The 24,515-nt window shown below is 44.0% G+C and overlaps 2 protein-coding genes across 43 annotated transcripts in view; one reads left to right on the top strand and one right to left on the bottom strand.

Annotated features, from left to right (window-relative positions):
• Positions 1-24,515, bottom strand: part of CDH18 (cadherin 18) — a 1,055,536-nt gene that overhangs the window by 562,466 nt on the left and 468,555 nt on the right. The window lies entirely within an intron of this gene.
• The window catches only part of LOC106731726 (uncharacterized), a 136,594-nt gene that overhangs the window by 11,389 nt on the left and 100,690 nt on the right, over positions 1-24,515 (top strand). For 4 of the 40 annotated variants that reach the window (XR_012901758.1, XR_012901762.1, XR_012901760.1 and 1 more), the window contains 2 exons: positions 12,244-12,430; positions 12,932-13,475. The exons of 30 other annotated variants lie outside the window; for them this stretch is intronic. Coding sequence is in view for 3 of the 10 variants with exons in the window: in XM_075921438.1 (XP_075777553.1) it covers positions 7,967-8,012; positions 9,300-9,541 (288 nt within the window). In the remaining 7 variants the exon portion in view is untranslated. Of the gene's footprint in view, positions 1-7,966; positions 8,013-9,030; positions 9,542-12,243; positions 12,431-12,931; positions 13,476-24,515 lie in introns of those variants that run through there. 6 more of the 40 variants (XR_012901765.1, XR_012901766.1, XR_012901759.1 and 3 more) reach the window with 5 other exon arrangements.

Raw genomic sequence — 24,515 nt, 5'->3', positions numbered from 1 at the left:
CACCACCAAATGCAGAGCTGTTTTTAGACTGAAATACATAAGTCAAGATCCAAGTCTCTCATGCTTTAAGACACAATCACCTCATCATAGATTTTTTTTCTATTGGAGGGTGAAACTCTCAAATGTTTCATATGTTCATATTCCAAACATTCAGGAGTAAGACTGGGAAAGCCAGTCACGAAGCTTGGCATTGGAGCAATTGTTTTCTGTCAAGATTCAGAAAAAGGCCAGACACAGAAAGCTGCCTCCTCACCCATTAATTCTGAACTAGAAAGCCCTCCCCCCCCCAAAAAAAGTGGCCTTTTAGCACAAACATGGATCCCAATCCACATCCATTCTTTTTTCCATCCTTTACATTTGTGCCTTTTTCCTTCTTTTATGTAGACCAGAATCAAATCTTGCATACTCATACTTGCATAGTATGGTTTGTTTAAAAAAAAAATGCTCACCAGGAAAAAAATATTTTCAATTATACAAAAATGTTAAATGTTTTGTGCTCTCATATCAGATTTTTCACTGGTTTCAGGGAAAATCAAATAGAGTTTTCATAGGGGAAACACTGCCACCTTGTGTAACCTTTTCTTCTGCCAAAATAATATTTTCCCCAAGGGACATCTATAATTTCTCCATGTAAACCTGATGCAGTGCTTTTAGTGGAAGACTGTGTCAGTGTTGGAGGCCAAGTCATTTAATCTTTGATCACATTCACAATTTTATGTATGAAAAAACAAAGTTTTGCTTTAGTTACTACAGAGAGAAGTGAGATTTAATTGACAAACACATGTACACACATACTTTGCAGCATCTTCTTTGTATAATTGTTTACATGGTCTCCATTTTTAAAATTTTTTTATGGTGAATCTAAATAACTAATGAAACTTATGAAACTAATGAGAGTGATTCAGCTTATATTTGAGTTTTCCTTACCTAAGATATTTTTTTTAATTTATTTTGTAATATGTGACTAACAATAAAACTTCACTATTAATGTTCTTTTTTAATATATACCTATATGGTCTTCATCTACATGTATTTAATGAACAATATATAGGACCATAAAATAGACTTCCAAAGCATGTTTAATAATTATGTACAAAATTGATAGTGTCTCAGCTTCATTTGCTATATATTTGAGAGAGTCTGTCTGTGTGTCTATGGCTGTGTCTGACTACATGCCTCTGTCGGCAGAGGCATGTAGATTAGACACATAGGCAAAGGCAAATGAAGCCGCGATTTAAATGATCGCGGCTTCATTTACATTAACATGGCTTGCGCGGTAGTCTGGACGCTTCCCTGCCGACATCAAAGCCCTTTGTCAGCAGCCCCAATATTCCTCATGGAATGAGGTTTACCGGGGCTGCCGACAAAGGGCTTTGATGTCAACAGGGGGAACATCCAGACTAGCGCGCGAGCCGACAAACAGCTGATCAGCTGTTTGTCGGCTCAGCGCGGCAGCCATGTTAATGTAAATGAAGCCGTGATCATTTAAATCGCGGCTTCATTTGCCTTTGCCAAAACAACAAATCTACATGGCTCCATCGACGGAGCCATGTAGTCTAGACGTACCCTATTTGTTCAAGAACTCCTCCTAAATGGTAAAAGCTAGGACTACCAAATTCAATATGCAGCTTTCTCTTATTATAATTTAAAGAAAGATAAGGGATAGGTCATGGTAGGAAAATGGGGTGTGCCTGGAATGAGGTTGCATCTCATAAAACCATACAGAAAAGAGACAGTCACCAACCAGGTTCAAGGTGCTGGCTGGGGCATGTCCCCCAGCCTCCCACCCCTCAGGCACTGTTTAGGGAGGGCAGGGGGAATGAAGCTTCCCCCTGATTTGCATAGAAAAGTTGCTAACTGTTCCCCGTCAGAGAGGGGAAAGTGCACAGTTAGCTGCGTTCCTCAATCTAGCTTGGGAGCACAGGGAGCAGATGAACCTGAACCCAACCCAACCAGGGGACATGCTCCCCTTCCCCAGCTATGCCCACTTGAACTGAAAAGGCCATGGAGAGGCACTTCTCACATGCGGTGAGAAGGCTGAGATAGTCCTCTCTCTTTGGGTTCAGTATGCAGAATGCCTCTAATCCCCAGCTCCACCCAGAGTGTTGTCCTGCCGAGATCTGCATTTGGACCAGTACTGTTAAATGTCTCATAAAATGTTCTTGAAACAGGGTAAATGGTGACTAATCCAAAGCTGACTGCAGAGAGTTACAAAAGGATCTCACAAAACTGGGTGACTGGGCAACACAATGGCAGATGGAATTCAGTGTTAAGGGCAAAATACCGCACGTGGGAAAATATTATCCTAAATATACACTCAAAAATGATGAGATCCAAAATAGCTGTTACTATCAAGAAAGAGATCTTGGAATTTTTGTGGATAGTTCCCTGAAAAAATCCATTCAATATTCAGTGGCAGCCTAAAACCTAAAAAGCTGACAGAATATTGGGAACCATTAGGAAAGGAATAGATAATAGGACAAAATACTATATTGCCTCTGTATAAAGTCATTGTATAGCCACATCTTGAATACTGCATGCAGATCTGTCTCCCCATATAAAAAAGATTTATTGTATTTTGAAATAGGTACAGAAAGGACAACAGAAATGATTAGGGGTAAAGAACAGCTACCATATGAGAAGACATTAACAAGACTGGGTCTTTTCAGCTTGGGAAAAAAGTTTCTCTAGAGTGAGGGGGGATATGTTAGAGGTCCAGATAATCATGAATGGTGTAGGGGGAAAAAAGGAATAAGGTAATGCTATTAATTCCTTCACTAACATAACACAAGACGCTGACCAATTAAATTTATAGGCAGTAGATTTTAAACAAACAGGATGGATCATGATGACTACCTCTTCTGTTTATACCTTCTGAAACACCTAGCATTGTCCACTGTTGGAAGACAAGATACGAGGCTAGAGGGACCATTGGTCTGACTCAGTGTGTCCATTCTGATGTTATATAGAGCTGAAATGTATCTGTCCCTGATGTAACACACTAGACCCCACTAGACTCCAGAGGAGAGATAGACCCCAGGATTCCTGACAGTGTGTCTCTCTTTCCACACAGTTAGTAACAAAGTAAGAATATATATTAAAATTTTAAGGCTAACCAGTGTCCCTTAACTGGCTTACCACAAGATGTCAGAATATGGTAGTGTTAGAGCTGAGTGGGTTTAATATTTATTTAATTTTCTTTCTTTATATAGGAATTAGATACAGTGCTCCTGTCAGCTAACTGCTAACTTGCCTGTTAAAAAAGTAGAGGTCTCCAGTGTCTTAGAGTAGCTCCTGGATAAAGATGATATGTGCGGGGGAGGGTGGATGGGGTTGGTTCTCCTCCCATTTGGTGCTTGATTAGTTCTGAATATGCTCAGTAATACTGTTGAAGCCTCAGTCCATTGCACTCATACTCTCACTCTCCTACCCCCTCAGTTAGGACATGCACAGATCGTCTCTCCCCCAACCACCAAAAACTGAAATGGCACCCCTGAAGTGAAGGAGAGGTGGAAACAATACCTAGTGTCTTAAATGAGGCAAAACTTTTTGTGGAGTTGCTGACAAGTGACCCTAATACGATTCCTGAATTTGACATAATAGAGGATAAAGTGAGAAATGCAGTCTAGGAAATGAAGAATTGTAAGGCAGTATATGATGATGTGAAGGCAGACCTGGGCTATGTCTAGACTACATGGCTCCATCGCTGGAGCCATCTAAAATAGTTTATTCAGCATAGGCCAAGAAGCGGGGATTTAAATAATCCCTGCGTCATTAAAATAAACATGGCCGCCGCACTGTGCCGACAATCAGCTGATCCAGCACAGCGGGGCAGCCTAGACGTGCCGCGGTTGACAAGGGAAGCCTTTGTCGACTGCTCTGGTAAACCTCGTTTCATGAGGCATATGCCGAATAAACTATTTTACATGGCTCCGTTGACGGAGCCATGTAGTCTAGACATAGCCCTGGTGAAATTCTTGGGTTAGAGAGGCATAAAATGGATAAAGTAATTAAAGCCATATGGCAAGTAAAGGGTTAAGTGGTTATCTAGTAAGCAATAGCTTTACCAGCATGATTACCAGATAACTGGAGGGTCTGGCTAGGGGGGAACAATCCCTAACCCTGGCCTCAGTGGGGCTAGGGCCAGAGCAGCCCCTGCTGTCACTGGTTAACCAGTTAACTATTTTAGGTGGTTTTATATCCCTAACGGCAAGACCAAATTCCTGATGACTGGTCTATCTTGGTTCCAGTACATAAGAAATGAAGCATACATGAATATGAAAACTATCAAGAGATAAAGCTATAGTTGCACATGATGAAGATACTGGAATGTATCCTGGATGTTGGGATTAGGAAAATGGTAGGTCCACTCATTAAACAAGACAGTTTGGCTTTTGGAAAAAAGATCTTTAAGAAAGACTTTAGGGGAACATAGATGCTTTTATACCCGTAGAAAAGGTATAAGATAAAGTGGAGTGAAAGATGCTCACACTGGTGCTGAGAAAATATGGAGTTTCTGAGGATTTAGTAACTATGATGAATGTTGACCATTTAAGATAGTGAGCCAAACATATTTTGTAATGACAAGTCACTTTAAAATAAAAGTCAGAGTGCACCATGAGTTGGCCTTAAGTCTAACTTTGTTTAGATTAGCAGAAAGATTCCAGTGGCAAAAGGTGAAAAGCTGCTGTATACAGATCAGATAACAATACAGTGTTACTTTTTCCTCCATAAGAAAACCTGGAGGATGAAATATACAAATGGGATGACCAGTTAAGCAGATATAGGATGAAAATATGCATGATTAAAGCTGAGGTCAATGGAGCTGCCAAAAGGAAAATGATCTGAGATTAAACATAGACTGACCAGTTCAAGTACCATAGTGGCTAAATCATGGAAGAGGGCAAGCTGGAACATTAAATAGTCTAGACTGGGAGTGCTGAAGGAGTGAGGAGTAATGTTTCATGGGCTGTGCATGACAATTATGACACTGAAACTAAAAGCCCAACTGTGTAGAACAATGATGCATTCTGGAACTTGTACAATACCAAAGCATGGAGGATGATATAGAGATGGCAGTTTCAACATGGGGATGTGAAAAATCATTTAATTAGTTAACCAGTTAAACATTATGTTTAACCAGTTAACCAATTAAATGAGGGCAAGTGCAAGGGCTGTTCCAGCACCTGCCAGTTAGCCGTAATCAGTTAACCATTCACATCCCTAGTTCAACGCCCCCAACAAAAGTGTTAGGATTGAAGTCATTGTCCATGATGCGGCTGGCAAAATCCTCACAGTGCAACTTTACTGGTTTGGACACATACAGATAATGAATGAAGGGGACCTGATGAAGATGCAATAGCAGGAGAGTGTGGTAGGAATTAAACCCCAAAGTAGGGATGTAACATTTCTAATAATTGGCTAATCGAATAGTCAATGCAATTTGTACTGACTATTCCATCAGTCGGTTTGGGTACCTCCATCAATAAGGGCGCCCCAGGGCTGTTGCTACACTTCAAAGGCAAAAGCGCTGCGGGAAGTTGTAGCCAGACAGCCCCCCCCCCTCCCCCCGGTCACATCCATCTTGTTTGCCCCTCTGAGGTGCCTGTATACAGGGCAGAGAAGAAGCAATAAAAAATCAGCATAGCCTTTGAAGCCTCGATGCGAGGCCAGGATATGCCGGCTCATCTGACCCTGGGTAAGCTGAAAACATAGATTTGAGAGAGAACAATCAAGGCAATAAGCTGACCTTGAGGCTGCAAGAACTGCCCTGGCTGGCACCTATATTGATATGATCACACACAGTCGGCCCTGGAAGAGGAATCTCCCACTGAGAAAAGAATGCCCAGTGCTCCCAATTTAGTTATCTCTCTTACAAGTGTAAATTAAGTTCACAACTCCCTTATAAGAACTGGCGTCACAAAGACAGACCAGCACCATTTGGCATCACAGATAAGAAAGAGAAATACATGACCCCACGGGTATAAAGATGGGTCCAGCAGCACACACACTTTGAGCGTCAATCTACCATCTATCTGCTGGTCGGATTAGGTGATTGTCCTCCCGAGGTCCACGGGGGATGCCCACCTCGTATTCGTCTTTCTGAGGAATTGAGGGACCGATCCTGGCCTGACATGCTGGGACCGAGCGACACAGAAGGGGGTAAAAATTGTACCCGTATGTGTCCTTTTGTTTTAGTGCATGCATAGAATAGAGCTCTTTAAAGATTAAGCTGTCACTTGGTACCATTATTTTCTATCTTCCTTCTTCCTATGTAACCATAAGATCTGTATTTGCTAGCAGTTAAGAAGTAGAGCAATAGCCATTGTAACCATATGATTTATAAGCTTCTTTAATAAACCTGTAACTGTTTAAGCTTTAACTTGACTCCTTCGGTTGCTGTAACAGAACCAAGCACAATTTAAAAGAACTTCAGCCGGTCATAAGGGACAGGTATAGGGAGAGCTGGGGCGTTTGGATCCCGTCGCTTCCAGGGAACAGATCCATAGGGGCATCTCTCAGCCTTCCCTAGGCTGCCCGCTGCGAAGGGATCCTGTATCCTAGCAGTTAAAATCTGAGATGTAATAAGCTTTTCCTATAAACCTTGGGGCGTCTGTAAGCCTGTTGGCTGCCCGCTGCAACGGGACCCCAGTCCTAGTGGACAAAGACAAGGACGTTAAACTTCTTGGGGTGCCCTTCAGCCTCCCAGGCTGCCCGCTGCAATGGGACCTTGCGTCCCAGCAGTTGAAGAATTGGGTGTAACACACATACACATTGCCCTGACCATCGGCTGACAGGAGCATGGGGCCAGTGGGGGACTCAAGCAGTCCCCTGCTGGCCCTGTGCTCCCTGCGGCATTTCAAAGCACCAGCACTGCATGGAGCCTGGGGTCAGCGGCTGACCCTTGGCTCCATGTGGCACTGCTGCTTTGAAGCACCCTCTGTTTTCCCCACAGACTCACATCTTGCTTTCTCTTTCTGATAGAGGTAGCAAGGTGGAGGGAAGCGACTAGTCGATTAGTGTGTCAACTATCTGAGGTGTCAACTATCTGAGAAGTATTTGCTTATGGGAAAGTTGATTAGTCATTCACATCCCTAAGCAGGTGGACTATAGTGTCTCCTTGAGTAGATGAAGATGGTGAATATTTGCAGAATGACATGCTTTCTAAATGATGGGATAAGAAGAACAAGAAGTATAATTTTGTAAGCCATTGTTCTTTTCTATAGCAGGACTAACAATACAAAAATCACTTAAACATTCTGCAACTAAAACAAACAAATTGTAACCATTTTAATTAACTGTCTGAAAACTGCATTCATTGTAATGTTTAAAAGACCGCATTAGTTTGTTTAATAAATACTAAAAAAGATTCAGAATAAATTCAAAGCTTTATAAACAACCCTGAATGACTGCTTTTGTAATTAAGTGGTGATGTGTATGACCTATGGTTTGGGCTCACACACACTCCCACACAAACAAAACATAGTTGTTTAATCAGCTGTTAATTCAATGCTTTCTGAATCCAGAAGGCTGTTAATTCCTGACTGATTATCTCTCTTTAATTTCTCACAGAGAAGCAAACAGAAGGACATGGTTGTTTACAGCATAATGAGCTCAGAGAAACAATATTAGGCTGCATATTTTCTGGCCATTTTTAAGCAATCTGCTATATTGAATGAGGACCATGTCTATGAATTTCAATATACATGACAATGTTTTCCATAACCTTGCCATAAGGATTCACAAATATTATATGTAAACATATGAAGTCCCTGGAATAAAGTTCTGAATAGTAAAATAACAAATAATATCTCCATGGGACTAGTTCATGTCCATGGACAATAGAGATTATGGGAAAAAATACTGAAGTGGTGTCAAGGTTGAAATTCAGGAGCTCATATGCACTTTGAAAGCAATTAGGAAAAGAGATATTTAAAGAAGGTAATACAAATTTTTTGCATCCAAGGCATAAACTCAGATGTAGCTGTCTAACACGCCACGCTGGAAGTGAAGTAAGTATATCTGTAAAAAAATGTTAAGTACTGTCAAATCAGTATTTCAGGCACCAAAAATATAATTTTAATTATAGTGAAAGGTAAAAAGATCTTTGTTGGGGGTAATGTAAAGAATATCTAGAAAAATGTCCTTCCGATCCACAACTCAAGTATTAGGCAAAACACAGGCCTTTATAGCTGTTTGTAGTTTAGCTGTTTTAATCAATATTTCTAATTCTAATACTTATTTTCTTAAGGCCAAACTAAAGCAATAAATCCTGTTATCTATCCTCATTTGATTTCCCTTTTGTTCTATGTGCAATATCTCAAGATTTTTGCACAAGAGAATCCTTTGTTTCAATTCAGTAATTTGTCATAGGTAAAGTCCAAAAGTTTCACCTTGATTTGGATAAACACCCCAAAATTCAAATACTTATCTAAACCATATCCCAAAAATCAGGACTATTCCTTTCTGATGGCAGAGCAGGAACTTTGCTCATAGTCCTTGTGCAAAGCCAGCCTTGTCCCAGAGTGTTGATTGATGAGACATGGGACTTAATTCCAAGTTCTGCCACAGACTTCAAGTGCGACCTTGAAAAAGTCACTTAGGTCTGGTCCACACTAGGACTTAACCTCATACGGTTGATTTTCTAAGTGATGTGTCCACACTATCAAGCTTCTTGCGTTTCCATTAGAAATTGACTTCAGTGGCCCCTATATTCCTGCTTTTCACCAGAAGTGATGCTGTTCCCGACCTTCCATGGTTGAAGCTACACTAGTGTAGATGCAGTGTTGCTGGAAATTCCAGTCTGTTGGTTTCTGGAAGGTCTCCTGCAGCTGTCTGTTCTGACTGCTCTGTCCAGAACTTGTGTCTCTACTGTTCTCTTGTTGATCTCAAAAAGCCCCAGGAACAGTAGAATGGCCTGTCCCATGTGACCAGCATTGCTAGTGAGCAGCACACTGTGGCATACCTAGAGATGAGTTCCTCCAACATTCTAAATGACATTGCAATGACTGTGAGTACTTATCTTCCCAGTTCCCAGGGGCACAGAAGAGCACCAGCCTGGAATATCCAGGAGATTTTGGACCTCATCGAGGTGTGGAGAGAGGAAGCCATCATAACAGAGCTCCGAACCAGCTAGCGAAATGCCAAGATTTATGGCAGGATTGTTTCCTGCAAAAGGATATTCTAGGAATGTCCAGTAGTACAGGGTAAAAATCAAGGAGTTGCACCAGTCATACCAAAAACGTGAAGGAGGAGAGAGTGGATACTTTGGGGCAGCAACTCACATGTGCCACTTTTAGGAGCAGCCAGATACCATTCAGTGGAAAGGGCGGGACCTGGCCAGCTCTCCCATTGTGGTCGTCGAGTCCAGACAAGACATGCCTGGAGTGTGGCGGAGGGGCAAGAGGAGGAGGAGACAGGCCCGCCTCTGGATGCCCAAGAGCCAGGAGATCATCATGACACTAAAGCCACCCTCCCATCCCCCCCACTGCACCGCAGGATGTCTCCCAGTCTGTTGCCAACCTCAGGGAGGGTACTTGTGGTGAGTTCACAAACTCTGCCTAAATACAAGTGGGTTCAGGCAGTGGAGTGTGAAGTGTGGCATGCTCTCTCTGGGTATGTCTACACTACAAAGTTAATTCGAACTACCAGCTGTTAGTTCGAATTAACTTTGATAGGCGCTACACACGCGAACCGCTAGTTCGAACTTAATTCGAACTAGCGGAGCGCTTAATTCGAACTAAGTAAACCTCATTCCACGAGGACTAACGCCTAGTTCGAATTAAGTAGTTCAAATTAAGGGCTCTGTAGCCACTTAATTCGAACTAGTGGGAGGATAGCCCTCCCCAGCTTGCCCTCGTGGCCACTCTGGGCACCACCAGGGAAACTCTTCTGCCTCCCTCCCGGCCCCGGAGCCCTTAAAGGGGCACGGTCTGGCTACAGTGCCTGTGCCAGGTGCAAGCCTGCCAGCATCCAGCCAGCAGACCCTGCACCTGGCACAGCACGAACCAGCCACCCACTGCCACCCAGCCCTCTGCCTCTTCCCAGGACCAGGCTGACGGCTCCCGGGAGTCTGCCCGGGTCCGCAAGAGGCGGGCGCCCACCTGGTCTAGTGCGGAGATTGTGGACCTCATCCACGACCTCCGCACTAGGCACAGGAAAGTGGCCGTCTAGGGCAGGATAGCTGCCAGCCTGGCAACCCAGGAGCAGGTTTGCATGAAAATCAGGGTGGTCCAGTGAGACCCCCGACCCTGAGCCCTGAGCTTAGAATGGCCGTACTGGGTCAGACCAAAGGTCCATCTAGCCCAGTAGCCTGTCTGCCGACAGCGGCCAACACTAGGAACCCTGGAGGGGATGGACTGAAGACAATGACCAAGCCATTTGTCTCATGCCATCCATCTCCAGTCTTCCACAAACAGAGGCCAGGGACACCATTTCTACCCCCTGGCTAATAGCACTCCATGGACCCAACCTCCATGACTTTATCTCACTTCTCTTTAAACTCTGTTATAGTTCTAGCCTTCACAGCCTCCTGCAGCAAGGAGTTCCACAGGTTGACTATTTGCTTTGTGAAGAAGAACTTTCTGTTATTAGTTTGAAGCCTGCTACCCATTAATTTCATTTAGTGTCCTCTAGTCCTTCTATTATGGGAACTAATGAAGAACTTTTCTGAATGCACCCTCTCCATACCACTCAGGCTTTTATAGACCTCTATCATATCCCCCCTCAGTCTCCTCTTTTCTAAACTGAAAAGTCCCAGTCTCTTTAGCCTCTTTTCATATGGGACCTGTTCCAAACCCCTGATCATTTTAGTTGCTCTCCCCTCTCCCACCCTCTCTCTTCCCCTCTTCCACCTCCTTTTCCCAGTCTCCCCGAGTTTTGTTCAATAAAGAGAGTTTCTATTTTTGAACACACGTGTCCTTTATTTTGTACATCAGGAAGGGGGGCTAGGGAAGGGTAAGTGGAAGGAGGTGAGGGAGGAATGGGGTATGAGCCCCCGATGGGGAGGACTGGGGTGGCTCTGCGGGCTCCTCTGGGTGGAAGCTCTCCTGAAGCCCCTCGACTGACGGCCCCCCCCCAGATGGCAGCCTGCGGCAAGTGCAGCCGGGCTGATGGCCGAGTGCTGTGATGTGCGGAGTGTGGGCATTCAGGGCACTCCAAGCCAGGACTGCTTCGCTGTCCCTCATCGAATTAGACAAGCGATTGGGGAACCCCCGAGAACTGTCTGTCCGGGGTGAGGGTTGGGTCCCTTTAAGCACAGCCCTCGGCTAGCCTGAGACAGTAGCTCCATGCTCTACATACTAATCTGATGCCCTGACAGCACTGCTTCCGGCCATCCTTAATCCCGGTTCAGGGTCCACTCAATGTGGACATGCTAGTTTGAATTAGCAAAATGCTAATTCGAACTAGTTTTTAGGTCTAGATGCACTAGTTCAAATTAGCTTAGTTCGAATTAACTAATTCAGATTAAGTTAGTTCGAATTAGTGCTGTATTGTAGACATACCTTCTCTGCTTACAAGGTGCGGGGGGCACGCAACAGCTTGTTCATATGTCTGAAGATGGAATGGGAGTCTTGTCTGCACAGCTCCATAAAGCTCTCACATAGGAACTCTCACAAGGTTTTGGGAAGGCCAGCCTTATGCCGTCCTCCATGGTAGGACAGCTGCAGCTTCCCGCTCCAAGACACTAAGTCGTCTGGTATCACTGAATCACAAAGCAGTGCAGCATTAGGCCCAGGTTTATGACCGTATTCTGTCAGCATAAACTCCCGATCGCTCGCTGTGATTCGGAGAACACTGATATCTCTCTTGGCAACTTGGAGGGAGGGAACCTAGGCCATGTGTGCTACACACCTCTCCCCAGGCCATGTGTACTACACACAAATCCCTCCCCACTCCTGTGGGAAGAAAAAGCATTAGTGTTCCTGTGACGGGGAAGGCATTCCCCGCACTGACAGCCACAGCCCTACAGAGGCGCGCGGCGAGGAGACAGTAGGGCACCCCGGGGAAGCCAGCCATTTGGCGGCCGGAGTGAGTGCGCAGCCGAGCAACCCACGGAAGGCGGGGCGCACAGCTGAGGGTGGAACCGCGGCTGCAGACATGCTGTACGCGGCGGGCAATAGGACCCTGGGGGACGTGGGCGATGGAAGCGCAGCGGGGGAGGACGCACCTAGCGTTCCAGGTCAAGAGGGGGGAGAAAGCCAGGAAGGACGGGGACTGATGGCGTTCTCTCTTCCCCCGTAGATGGCCCCAGCGGAGTAACAGCTGGAGGGCTCCGGCTGGAGCAACCGAGCACCGCGAAACCGCCCAGGAACGGGAGAACCAGGTCCGGCGACTTGGGGACTTTTACCGGGACGGGGTGCCGCAAACACCACACCTGAGGACCGGAGTTGGCTGAGCCCATGTGAGGACATTCCGGCCCTGGCGACCCGTGAGTGCAATCTGGGAACGAACTCCCGGGAGGACGACAAGCTGGTGGTCCGGCAGTTTGCCGTAGGGGAAAAGGACTGGGGGTGTGAGAGGCGAAGGGTGAAGGTGAACCACCTCGCCACAGTTCCCAGTAGGCCATGTGTGCCAGACACTGTGGAAAGCTACCCTCTTGCTCCTCCCGCCTCTCTCTTGCCCTGCCTGGGAAAGCAGCAGTGAGCTGGACACTGTGGGAAACTACCCTCTGCCACCAGCCCCTCCTGCCTGCAGGCTCCTGACCTAGCAGGCCCCAACCATGCCTGCATGCCTCTGTATCAAATGTGTCCCGATGCTCCCCTGAGATATCTGGGCACCTGCTGTAAAGTGCCCCAGCAAAAGCCAACATTTGGCCTTGCACGGAACACTTCTCCATTGTTTTTACAGAGACCATTGGTGTAAGAGACTAGGGTTAGGCTTTACACAATGCATCTCCTTCTAAGTCTGCTCTTGTAATTTTTCTTTGCAGCTGGGACAGCAGGCTGCTGGGGCATCCTCCACCTCCTACAGATCTGTCCTCCTCACTCTGATCCACAGGCAGAAATGCACACATGAGGAGATATTCTGTGAGCAGATGGGCTGCATGTACATCCTTGTAGTCAAAATCCAAGCAGAGTGGCAAGACCAGATCGTGGGCTGGCAGGAGAGGAGGGCTGCTAGAGAGCAGCTGGTGCAGCAGCACAAGACAATGTTTGCCTTCCTGACCACTGTCATAAAGCACATGGTGACATGCCTTGGAAAGGCCACCTCCCAGAACCCTGGCTGCCCCAATGATACCACCGATACCTCTTCCATCAGCCATTTGGCTTCCACCCCCAGAGTGTCCAGGGACCGCTGGAGTCCCAGCACATGCGGATGGGGAGGAATTCAAGGGGAGCCAGAGCCTCCAGGCACTTAGGAGGCAGAAGGCAGTCCCATTCCTGCTTCTGAGCTCCACTCACCTCTTCTGGTTCCCAGTTCTGTCATTTCCTAGCTGTGTTTCCCCCAAATAAAAACTCCTATCCTTTTAACAATGGACTCCTTATTGGTTGAACTAAAGGTATGGAGGGGGGATTAAAGGGAACGCAGAGGCAATTTGTGGAAAGCCATGGGAAAGCGACTCAAAAAAGGCCTTGCATAAAACTGTCATTTAAGTCCTCTCTCATTCACATTGCCTCTCACTGTGCTCTCCTTAGGGCACTGGCGTCCAGCTGCTCAAACTTGCTGTCCAGGGGCTCTGCCTAAGCCCTCCACCCTGCCAGAAAAGTTTCCTCCTTTTTCTCACACAGGTTATGGAGCACACAAAAAGCTGACACCACAATGGGAATGTTGCATTTAGTGAAGTCCAGGTCAGGAGACGCCTAAACCTCCCCTTTAAGGCTGTGTCTAGACTACATGCCTCTGTCGTCAGAGGCATGTAGATTAGACACATAGGCAAAGGCAAATGAAGCCGCGATTTAAATGATCGCGGTTTCATTTAAATTTACATGGCTGCCGCGCTGAGCCGACAAACAGCTGATCAGCTGTTTGTCCGCTCAGCGCGCTAGTCTGGACGCTCTCCTGCCGACATCAAAGCCCTTTGTCGGCAGCCCCGTTATTTCTCGTGGGATGAGGTTTACCTGGGCTGCCAACAAACGGCTTTGATGTTGGCAGGGGAGCATCCAGACTAGTGCGCTGAGCGGACAAACAGCTGATCAGCTGTTTGTCGGCTCAGCCTGGCAGCCATGTAAATTTAAATGAAGCCGCGATCATTTAAATTGCGGCTTCATTTGCCTTTGCCAAAACAACAAATCTGCATGGCTCCGTCGACGGAGCCATGTAGTTTAGACGTACCCTAAATGTCCAAACGCACATTCCACCACCATTCTGCACCTGCTCAGCCTATTATTAAACTCCTCCTTGCTGGGGTCCAGGCTACCAATGTAGGGCTTCATGAGTCAAGGAGGTAAGGGGTAGTCTGGGTTTCCCAGGATCACCATAGGCATGTCCACCTTTCCAACTCTGATTGTCCAGTCACGTGAAAAAAGTTCCTGCATGCATCTTTCGGAAGAGGCCTGTGTTCCAAAAGAAGTGTCATGCACCTTTCCTGACCATCTCACATTGATGTTGGTGAAGCATTCTTTGTGATCCACTTGCACCAGCAGCATCATGGAGAAGTACCCCTTCTGGTTGATGCACTCTGAGGCATGGTGTTCAGGGGCCAAGACGGCAATGCGTGTTCTGTCTATGGCGCCACTGCAGTTAGGGAAGCCCGTGGTGGTAAAGCCATCCACTATGTTGTCCACGTTCCCCACATAGTAAGATGTTACTGAGTTTGACTACTTGTATGACAACAGACCTCACTGAAGATTTCCCCACCCCAAACTGATTCCTCACTGACTGGTAGCTGTCTGGCACGGCAAGCTACCGTAGGGCAATTGCCATGTGCTTCTCTGTGGTCAGAGTGGGTCTTGTGCGGGTATCCTGGTGCCTCAGGGCAAGTGAAAGCCATTCACAGTTTTCCAGGAATGTGGCCTTCTGCATGCAGAAGTTCTGCAGCCACTGCTGATCATCTCACCTCTGCATCATGATGCAATCCTACCAGTCTGACCTCATCTCATGGTGCCAGAACCAGCATTGCACTGTGTCCAGAGCATTGACTGGCAGGTATGCTAGAATGAGCGCCAGACCTTACCCGAGCAGTGCCTCCATGCCACGCTGAGCTTTGGTCTGACATTTTCACAATAACTAGGGCACAAAAAGGCACAAGCACACCGTCTCCCCTTTATCTCATATGAGTGGTGAGGGATGAGAGGAGCGCCTTATGTAACAGAGCCAACATGAGCCCCTTTAACCAACTACAACAGAATTTTGGACCCAGCAGGCACTGGAAGCATAGACCAGACTGCAAAGTTGCCCAAGTGTCTTGCTTTCTGACTCGGCAGCAGGCTCGTAATGTGAATGTGCTATTTCAGAAAACCTTCAATTCTTCCCTGTAGTGAAGACACAGACCTTCAACATCTCAAAATCAGGTGCCCAGAAATCATCCAATAATAGATTTGATCTTATCTCATAGTTTAGATGTGCCCTTACTGTCTCTGTGCCTTCGTTTCCCTGAGTTAAAATGGGTTTGGTAATTGTGGCATAGTGCGGGGCTATCTGCTTTGTAACCCGGTGTCCCCCTGCATTGTGATGTGAGATTCTCACTGACTCATCCAAATGTGTATTAATCCAGACACCTAGGCTCAGCCTCCCAGGGAGAGAGACAAAGGCAGGGGGGGCGGAGATCAACAGGAGTTTTCAGGTGAAGGGGCAGTGGCTGTCGGGGGGGAGGCAGGGAGAGTATAGGCTAAGATGGAACCAGGAAGGAGAGAGACTGAGGAAGGGGCTGGGGTTGTAAGGGCCTAGTCACCCCCATCTCAAGGGGTTCTGAGGCATCCTAGCCCTAATTCCTGTAACCAGATTACATCTATGCTGTGCTGTACCCTGAAGGAACAATAAACTCCCTCTATTCTACTGGCTGGTGGAGTCTGTTCGTACTGCTACGGGTCTGCAGGATCGGGAGAACCCCCAACTTGCCATCACAGTAATACCTCCCTATCTTATAGGTGTCTTGTGAGGATAAGTTACTTATTTTTGAGGCCCTCAAATACTATTGGGATAGTGACCATACAAATACATTGATAGAAACTCCTTGGCTACGTCTAGACTGTCATGATTTTCCACTTGCGGAAATACTATGCTGCTCCCATTCGGGCAAAAGTCCTTTTTGTGCAAAAGGGCCAGTGTAGACAGCTCAGATTTGTTTTGCGCAAAAAAGCCCCGATCGCGAAAATGGCGATTGGGGCTTTTTTGCACAAAAGCACATTTAGATTGGCACGGATGCTTTTCCGCAAAAGCACTTTTTGTGGAAAAGCGTCTGTTTCCGCAGCTGCTTTTGCGGAAAAACTTGCCAGTCTAGACGCAGCCCTTATGTAAAGCCAGATAAATATGTAAAGTCAAAAAAACTCAAAAGAACCAGTTGTGGGTTTATTCTGTGTTTTTCATAGCATAATACACCAAATAAAAACAAATTAATGAAAACAAGCCTTTCCAGTAAGAAAATGCAGGGAAGGAGCTAAGTAATTCAAAAGAAGCTTCATACCATTAAACTTTATTCAAGTTGTGGTCATGACATCATTTCTTGTTATTAGGGCTTCATAGGTCAGACAGCCCTCATAATATTCATGTAGTTTTTAATATACAAAATAATCTATTCTTATCTCACCCACTTATGGGTTTGGGGTTTGATTTTTTTTTAAAGTACATAAAACAGGTTGCTAATATTCATGTTCTTTTCATCATGCAGCATTTGAGAACCATTTGAAACTTGTTTATATTCAGTGGTCAGTCAATCATTCTAACCAGTTTGCCTCTACTGGACTTCATTTATTTGCTTAACACCTAGGAGTATGTAATTTTGGTAGCCTGTTTACAATACAAGTTACTGGACACATGGCTACTGATAGCCATGAGGCTATTCCTTTTATCATAATTGAAATAGTATATAATATCATTTTTCAACTTTTCATGATAAAGCATAAATAATACATCTGTGTACCATTTCCTAGCAGTTAGTAACATGAACATCTCAATTAGAAACTAATTTTTGAAAAGCAAATAACTCACAGAGACTATACAAATATATTCAATATTAAATAATAACCATTAGATACATTATTAAAACTATGCCTGTTTGATTTGCATGCTTCTGTTTGTAGGTAACAAAAAGAAAAAAACTTTAGTAATTTAGCTATCAAATTATCTGTGATACTTAACCATTGCAAATGAAAGGGATGTATTAGGGACACAAAACACATGACTCAAATGAAGTATTCTGCATTCTGATTTCAGACAAACCTAACCAAGGAAGAAGACTCTTCTACTCTGACTGCTATACACCATAAATAAAAAAAGTGTTTTACAGACCATGTCACTTAATAAGACCCCTATCTCAGTGAATTTACAGTCTAACTGACAGCAGGGGACAAGGGCACAGGTGTAATAAGGTGCAGTCATGAGGAAAGAACATGCCTATAGATATTTTATTTATGCCATGACGTAAAATGCCTTCCCATTTTACTTCCCATTGTGTACTTTAGGGGGGAAAAAACCCAAAGAATCTCTGTGATCAGTCTTTTTCTACCAGAGATATTTATATTCTAGAAACCACTTTATTTTTCAATAGTTATTTTGTAGACTTCCTACGTGATACATATGTGGCAATTTAATAAAAGAATTTGATTTTTTTGTGGAAATAGAAAATGACTTATGGGTTCATTGAAATGAACATTTTCCAATGATTTTTTCTATTTTCTCATCAGAAAAATATAATTTAAATGTTTATTTTAAAATCATTTTAAAACTTTTTTTCATTTTAAAATGTTGATTCCAACCAAAAGTTTTGTTTTCACTTCAAATTGTTGAGGGTTTTTTCCTTCAGTTTTTGGAAACACCAAAAGGTACATCTACACAGCAGGGCAAAAGTTGAATTAAGATATGAAATTTGAGCTACATCTATAGTGTAGCTTAGGTCAAAAGAGCTTAATTCGGCTTTTGGCGCTGTCTACACAGCAGGAAGTTGAAGGAAGAACACTTTTCCTTCGACTTCCCTTACTCCTCGTAAAATGAGTGCTACAGGAGTCAGAGTAAGAAGTCCTCCAGCTCACCATTATTTCAAAATAATGGCTTTCTGTGTAGATGTCTGCTATTTTGGAATAATGTCAATTATGCTGTGTAGACATAGCCAAGTAGCTAATTTTTCATTTTAACACTTTTTTGCCTTTTTTATAAACTAGAAAACAACCTCACTTTCCAAACTTTTTACTGTTTTTCAACTAAAAAAATTAATACAGTGTGTTTAAAAAGTGGCAGCACACATCCAATTCAAAATTACAATTCCAGACAAAAATTATTGGTCACAAATGCAAAATTAGATTTTTTTCTCCACAAAATTTACCTTATGCTGGTTTTCAGAATGACTCTACCTTGGTTAAAGAAAATGGAATAGTTATACTTTAAAAAAAAACTGTAAAGAAACCTTATATTTCATAGAGACACATAATGTATTTCCACTTTAAGTATGTCAAATTGTTTTAATGAAAATAATTGCATTTTCATTTGCTATTTCAAAATATTATAAAATGAGTTTCATGACACAATGGGTTTGACTGCAATGGGATAGGGTCCTTATTTTTTCTTAGAGCTACGGTTCACTTCAGAAGGTTGCATTTTTTCACGCTGCCAGTTTAGAGCAAACTTCTTACATCAGTCCACTATCTGGTGCTATCACATCCTTCAGAGAAAACTGCACTAACAAGGGTTTTGTGGCAGAGCGTACGCTAATGACAGACTAATTAGCATGAGTCGTGGTGTCATTAGCATATTTTCTGCCAATTCTTTTTGCGCAATGGGTTTTTGCGCAAAAAGAAAAAGTGTAGCCGCTTCTGTTTTGTGCAAAAAAAATCCTTTCGCACAAGAACCTTATGCCAGACTTTTAAAAAAAAGGGGGTGGGAATTGTACAAAATGGAAGCAGCTACACTGCTTTTTTTTGTGCAAAAAAGCCTTGTGCAAAAAGCATCAGCAGAAAATATACTAATGACATTGCAACTCATGCTAGAGTCTGTCATTAGCATACTCTCTGCTGCAAAAACTTCTGCTTAACAGCTAGTAAAAAAGATTGATAAAGTATAAAAGCTCAACCCCACTCATTGTACTCATGGGATTATTTACATGAGTAAGGCCCAAAAAGAGTACTGTTAGGAAAAGATAGGAAGTGATATTACTGTATGAAGTAAATACATTTCAATTAAGAAATAAACTCCTCTAGGATTAATCCTGCTTTCCTTTATTATTTAATTCCCTCAGCACGACTGCATGACTCAACAAAGTAATTGCCATTATAACAGTGAACATCTTACCAATATTCCTATATGCCACATGAAAAAGTTTTAAAGATAACATATTTTTATAGAAAATATGGAAGAAACATGTTTAAAAACAGTAGAAGTAAAAACTCTGTGAAAAGTATATCTAGCATTCTCTAAATATATGTTTGTGATACCATAATGCAATTTAATTTTCTCAAAGAGACAATCGCACTTTGAGAGGAGGGAATACATATATATAGGCCTGGGAGACAGCTCTTAAGTAAAAAGAAAACAAGGAAAAATGAGAAGGATACACTAAATACTGAAGATGGGGTAGAGATTTAACACCTAAACAAATACTTTGCCTCTGTTTTCAACTGGGTAAATGAGGAGCTTGCAGTAGTAAAGCGACTAAGGGTATGGCTACACTGTGTTTTATTTTTTGGAAGAGGTATGAAAATAGCGCTCGCATTTGCATACCTTCTACCATTTTCTTTCCTAGAAGAGGCTTTTCTGCCATTTGGCCCTGTCTACACAGGGCCAAATGTTGGGGAAAAAAACCTTCTTTCGAAAGCCCCTGTTAACTTCATTTTACGAGGAAGAAGAGGGCTTTCAAAAGAGGAGGGGTTTCTGACATTTTGCCCTGTGTAGATGGAGCCAAATGGTGGAAAAGTGTCTTCCGGGGAAAAAACGGAAGAAGGCATGCAAATGCGAGTGTTATTTGCATACCTCTTCTGAAAAATAAAACACAGTGTAGCCATACCCTAATGGGAATGAGAATTTCTGAGTTGGAAGTCAAATTCAAACATAATATTGGAACTAAATTGAGGGATTCATATAATCTCCATCCAAGAATATTAAAGAAACTGGCATGTGAATTTGCAAGCCATGTAATAGGGATTTTTTTTTTAAATTAATCTGTAAACTCGGGAGGACCTATAGTTGGAAAATTGTGAATTTAGTATTTATTTTTCAGAAAGAGAAAAAGGTGATCCAGGAAACTACAGGACTGTTAGTTTGACCTCAGTTTTATGCAATATCTTGGAACAAGTTTTTAAAGAATACATTTCAAGATACAGAGGTAAATGACTACCCTGCATCTTAAGCTGGGTGTTATTTGTCTGAATGGATGGAAGAAGAGATTTTTGATGGCTGGCAGAGAGGGGGCAGAGGTAAAACTAGTAGAAAATAGGCCAGCATGGTGGCTGATTCATCACACAGGAATGAGCACTATTAAAGGGTCAGTGGGGATTTTAAATAGTAAGCCTGTGCTGGGACCGTCCTCTTATTTATGGAGCATGATCTGAGGCAGCAGCAGGATTAGCTCCAGTGTAGGTTTGATTCAGCAGACAATTACGCAATCCAGAGAATGAGAGGAATAGGACAGGGAGGAGGTCCTTGATATTAGAAAAAAAACAAATGTAGTGCCTATCTTCAAAGGAGTATCTGAGGAACTACAGACAGATCAGCCTCACATCAGTCCCTGGAAAAATCATGGAGCAGATCCTCGACAAATCCATTTTGAAACACTTGGAGGAGAGAAAGGTGATCAGGAACAGTCAACATGGATTTCTCAAAGTCAAGATCCCTCACCAAAGGCTCTTAAATAAAGTAAGTTATCATGGACTAAGAGGAAAGAACCTTTCATGGATTGATAACTGGTTAAAAGACAGGAAACAAAGAGTAGGAACGAATGTAAGTTTTCAGAGTGGAGAGAGGTAACGAGTGGGGTCCCCTCAAGGGTCTGTCCTCAGACTAATCCTATTCAACTTATTTATAAGTGATCTAGACAAAGGGGTAAACAGTGAGGTGGCAAAATTTGCAGATGATACCAAACTGCTCAAGTTAGTTAAGACCAAAGCATACTATGAAGAGTTTCAAAAAAACCTTTCCAAACTAAGTGATTGGGAAACAAAATTGCAAATGAAATTTAATGTTGATAAATGTAAAATAATGCACATTGGAAAAAAATAATCCAAACTATACATGCAATATGATGGGGACTAATTTGGCTACAACAACTCAAGAGTGAGATCTTGGAGTCATTGTGGATAATTCTCTGAAAACATCTACTCAGTGTGCACCAGCAGTGAAAAAAGGAAATAGAATTGTTAGGAATCATTTAAAAAAGGATAGAGAATAAGACAGAAAATATCTTATTGCTGCTATATGAAACCATGGCACACTTACATCTTGAATACTACGTACAGATGTGGTTGCCTCATCTCAAAAAAGATATACTGGCATTGAAAAATGTTCAGAAAAGGGCAACTAAATGATTAGGGGTTTGGAATGGGTCCCATATGAAGAGAGATTAAAAAGACTTGGACTTCTCAGCTTAGAAAAGAAGAGACTGAAGGGAGATATGGTAGAGCAGCGTTTCCCAATCTATGGGCCGTGGCCCAGTACCAGGCCGTGGGAAAAAAATACTGGTCCTCAGCATGGCTGCCAAGAGGGGAGGGGAGCGGGGCAGGGTGGGCTGGGAGGAGGTGTGTATGTGTGTGGGAAACTGGCCGCTGGGAAGCAGGGTTGGGGGCAGCGGGGCTGTCCAGCGGAGATCGGGACAGGCAGGAGGCAGAAGCAGGGCTGGCCGGGGGGTGGTGGGGCTGGGCGGGGGAGATCAGGAGGAGAAGGACGGGAGAACCAGTCGCCAGAAGCAAGGCTGGACGGGGGCAGCAGGCTGGCCAGGGGAGATCAGGAGGAGAAGCGCGGGGCAGGGAGGGAATCGGCCGGCGGGAAGCAGGACTGACCTGGGCACATGCAGACCCAGGCACACGAGTGAGTCCGGCCCTGGGGATTCCATTTTGCCCCCACCCTCCCATACCATCCTTCGAGTAGTTGTGAACTGCCTGGCTGGTAGACACACTCACGCAGCGCGAGCACATCTGCCAGCCAGGCAGCTATGGACTGATACACCTAATAATAATAAAACGTACCTAATTAGAATATACCAGACATTTTATATGTCCGGTATTTTCTCAATTTGTTTCCCGGACAGAACCCTCAAATACCGGACTGTCTGATACAAAAGCAGACACCTAGCAACCCTACCCCTTCTTGCACCCTCCCTCCTAGTCAGATACCCTACCCCCAATCTGCTCCTGCTCCCGCCTCCTGGAGTGCCCATGCGGTGCCGGGTCTCCCAAGCCAGGTGAAATGCTGCAAATTTATTAATTTTTAATTCTTTTTTTTATATGCGTTTATTTTTTGGCTGCAAAAACAGTACTGAAAAAAAACCGGGTTCCAACTAAAATCAAAAGTTTGAGAAATGCTGGTCTAGCCAGCTTTCTATCCATCTTACAGTCCATTTAGCCAATCCATATTCCCTTAACTTGCTGGCAAGAATATCATGGGTGACCATAACAAAAGCTTTGCTAATGCTGGCACTGGGGACTTTGGGAGGACCAGAAACAACTTATTTGAATATTCAACATTTGCTTAATGAATATGCAAATATGCAAATGAATGTTACTGGTCCTCCAAAAGCTCGTGAATGGATTTACTGGTCCCCGTGTAAAAAAGTTTGGGAACACCTGTTATAAGGCATCCCCCCAGTTAATTATGTTAGAAAACGGGGGAGGGCTACCTATTCTGTACAAGTTATTTGCTGGGTGGTCCCAGACATCTAATAATAAAGCAGTGGCCTGATTAAACTGATATCAAATGTCTCCTCTCCTTTTGGTATAGCCAGACAATGATAATTGGAATAAAACACAAAATGTTTTTTTTTTAACTAAATCATATTTGATCAACCTGAACTCCTTCTTTCAGAAGAGAACTGAAGTTTTAGACAAAAGAAATGCAGTACATCTCATTTTCTGGATTTCAATAAGGCATTTGATACAGTTCTACTTGGTAAATTATTAGTTAAATTGGAGAAAATGGGGAGGTAATATGACAACTGAAAAGTGGAAAAGGAGCTGGTTAAAGGGTGTAGTAAGATGAAGGCCTAAAACAGAAGCCAATGCAGCACAGGTCTGGTCTGAGGTCCAAGGCCTAGCTAACAATGGACAAAACATGGCTAAGCCATGAGTAAGAGGCAGGCCCCAACTCACAGAACTTGGCACAAACAGGGCTGAGGGTGTGTCTAGACTACATGCCTCCTTCGACGGAGGCATGTAGATTAGCCAGATCGGAAGAGGGAAATGAAGCCGCGATTAAAATAATCGCGGCTTCATTTAAATTTAAATGGCTGCCCCGATCTGCCGATCAGCTGTTTGTCGGCAGATCGGGGCAGTCTGGACGTGATGCGCCGACAAAGAAGCCTTTCTTCATCGGCACAGGTAAGCCTTGTGAAACCAGGTTTACCTGTGCCGATGAAGAAAGGCTTCTTTGTCGGCGCATCGCGTCCAGACTGCCCCGATCTGCCCACAAACAGCTGATCGGCAGATCGGGGCAGCCATTTAAATTTAAATGAAGCCGCGATTATTTTAATCGCTGCTTCATTTCCCTCTTCCGATCTGGCTAATCTACATGCCTCCGTCGAAGGAGGCATGTAGTCTAGACACACCCTGAGAGTGCAAAACACTAATTGATAATAGGCCCAGGTGCAGAACAATAATTGGTACTGGTCTTAAGTAGAAAGCACATGATATCACTAGCTCATTAAAAAAGACGTTGGTACCCACTCTTCACAGATACAGACTCAGGTTCAGGAAAGGGTCTAAAATGACAGCATGGTGGCTAGAGATGATCTAATCAAACCATGAGGTACAGGGTGATAGGTGGTATCTAAGTAGCATCAGAGGGTGGTACCCTGATGTCAGAGGGTGGTACCCTGGCAACAGGTCAGCAGTGAGATGTGATTTGTTGTACCTGTATATAAGGTGGTGTCTTGGGGGGACAGTCTTTGGATGACCTAGGGGGCAGTGGAAATTTCCCACTGACTTGAGTCATTCAATTGTGGCAAGTACAATAGTGGTTCAGTAGAGTCTACTGACAACTATTACTGTACTTCACTTTACAATTAACCTGGCCTGGCATATTCAATCCTTATCTGGTTTGTGGTCTTTGGGGGCTCTCTTGGGGTCTGCTGTGGAGACTAAGTGAATAAGTGTACACAGCACACATCACTGAGCACACACGCAAGCAGCCTTCTGGTTATTATCATCAGTGGAGCCAGAGACCTGTGAGGACCCCTCGGCAATAAATCCCAACTTCCTCCCTGAAGAACTACAAAGGGGAGT

The sequence above is a fragment of the Pelodiscus sinensis genome, chromosome 2 (assembly GCF_049634645.1).
Source record: "Pelodiscus sinensis isolate JC-2024 chromosome 2, ASM4963464v1, whole genome shotgun sequence".
NCBI classification, from domain to species: Eukaryota; Metazoa; Chordata; order Testudines; family Trionychidae; genus Pelodiscus; species Pelodiscus sinensis.
This window is presented reverse-complemented; position numbering and strand designations above follow the sequence as displayed.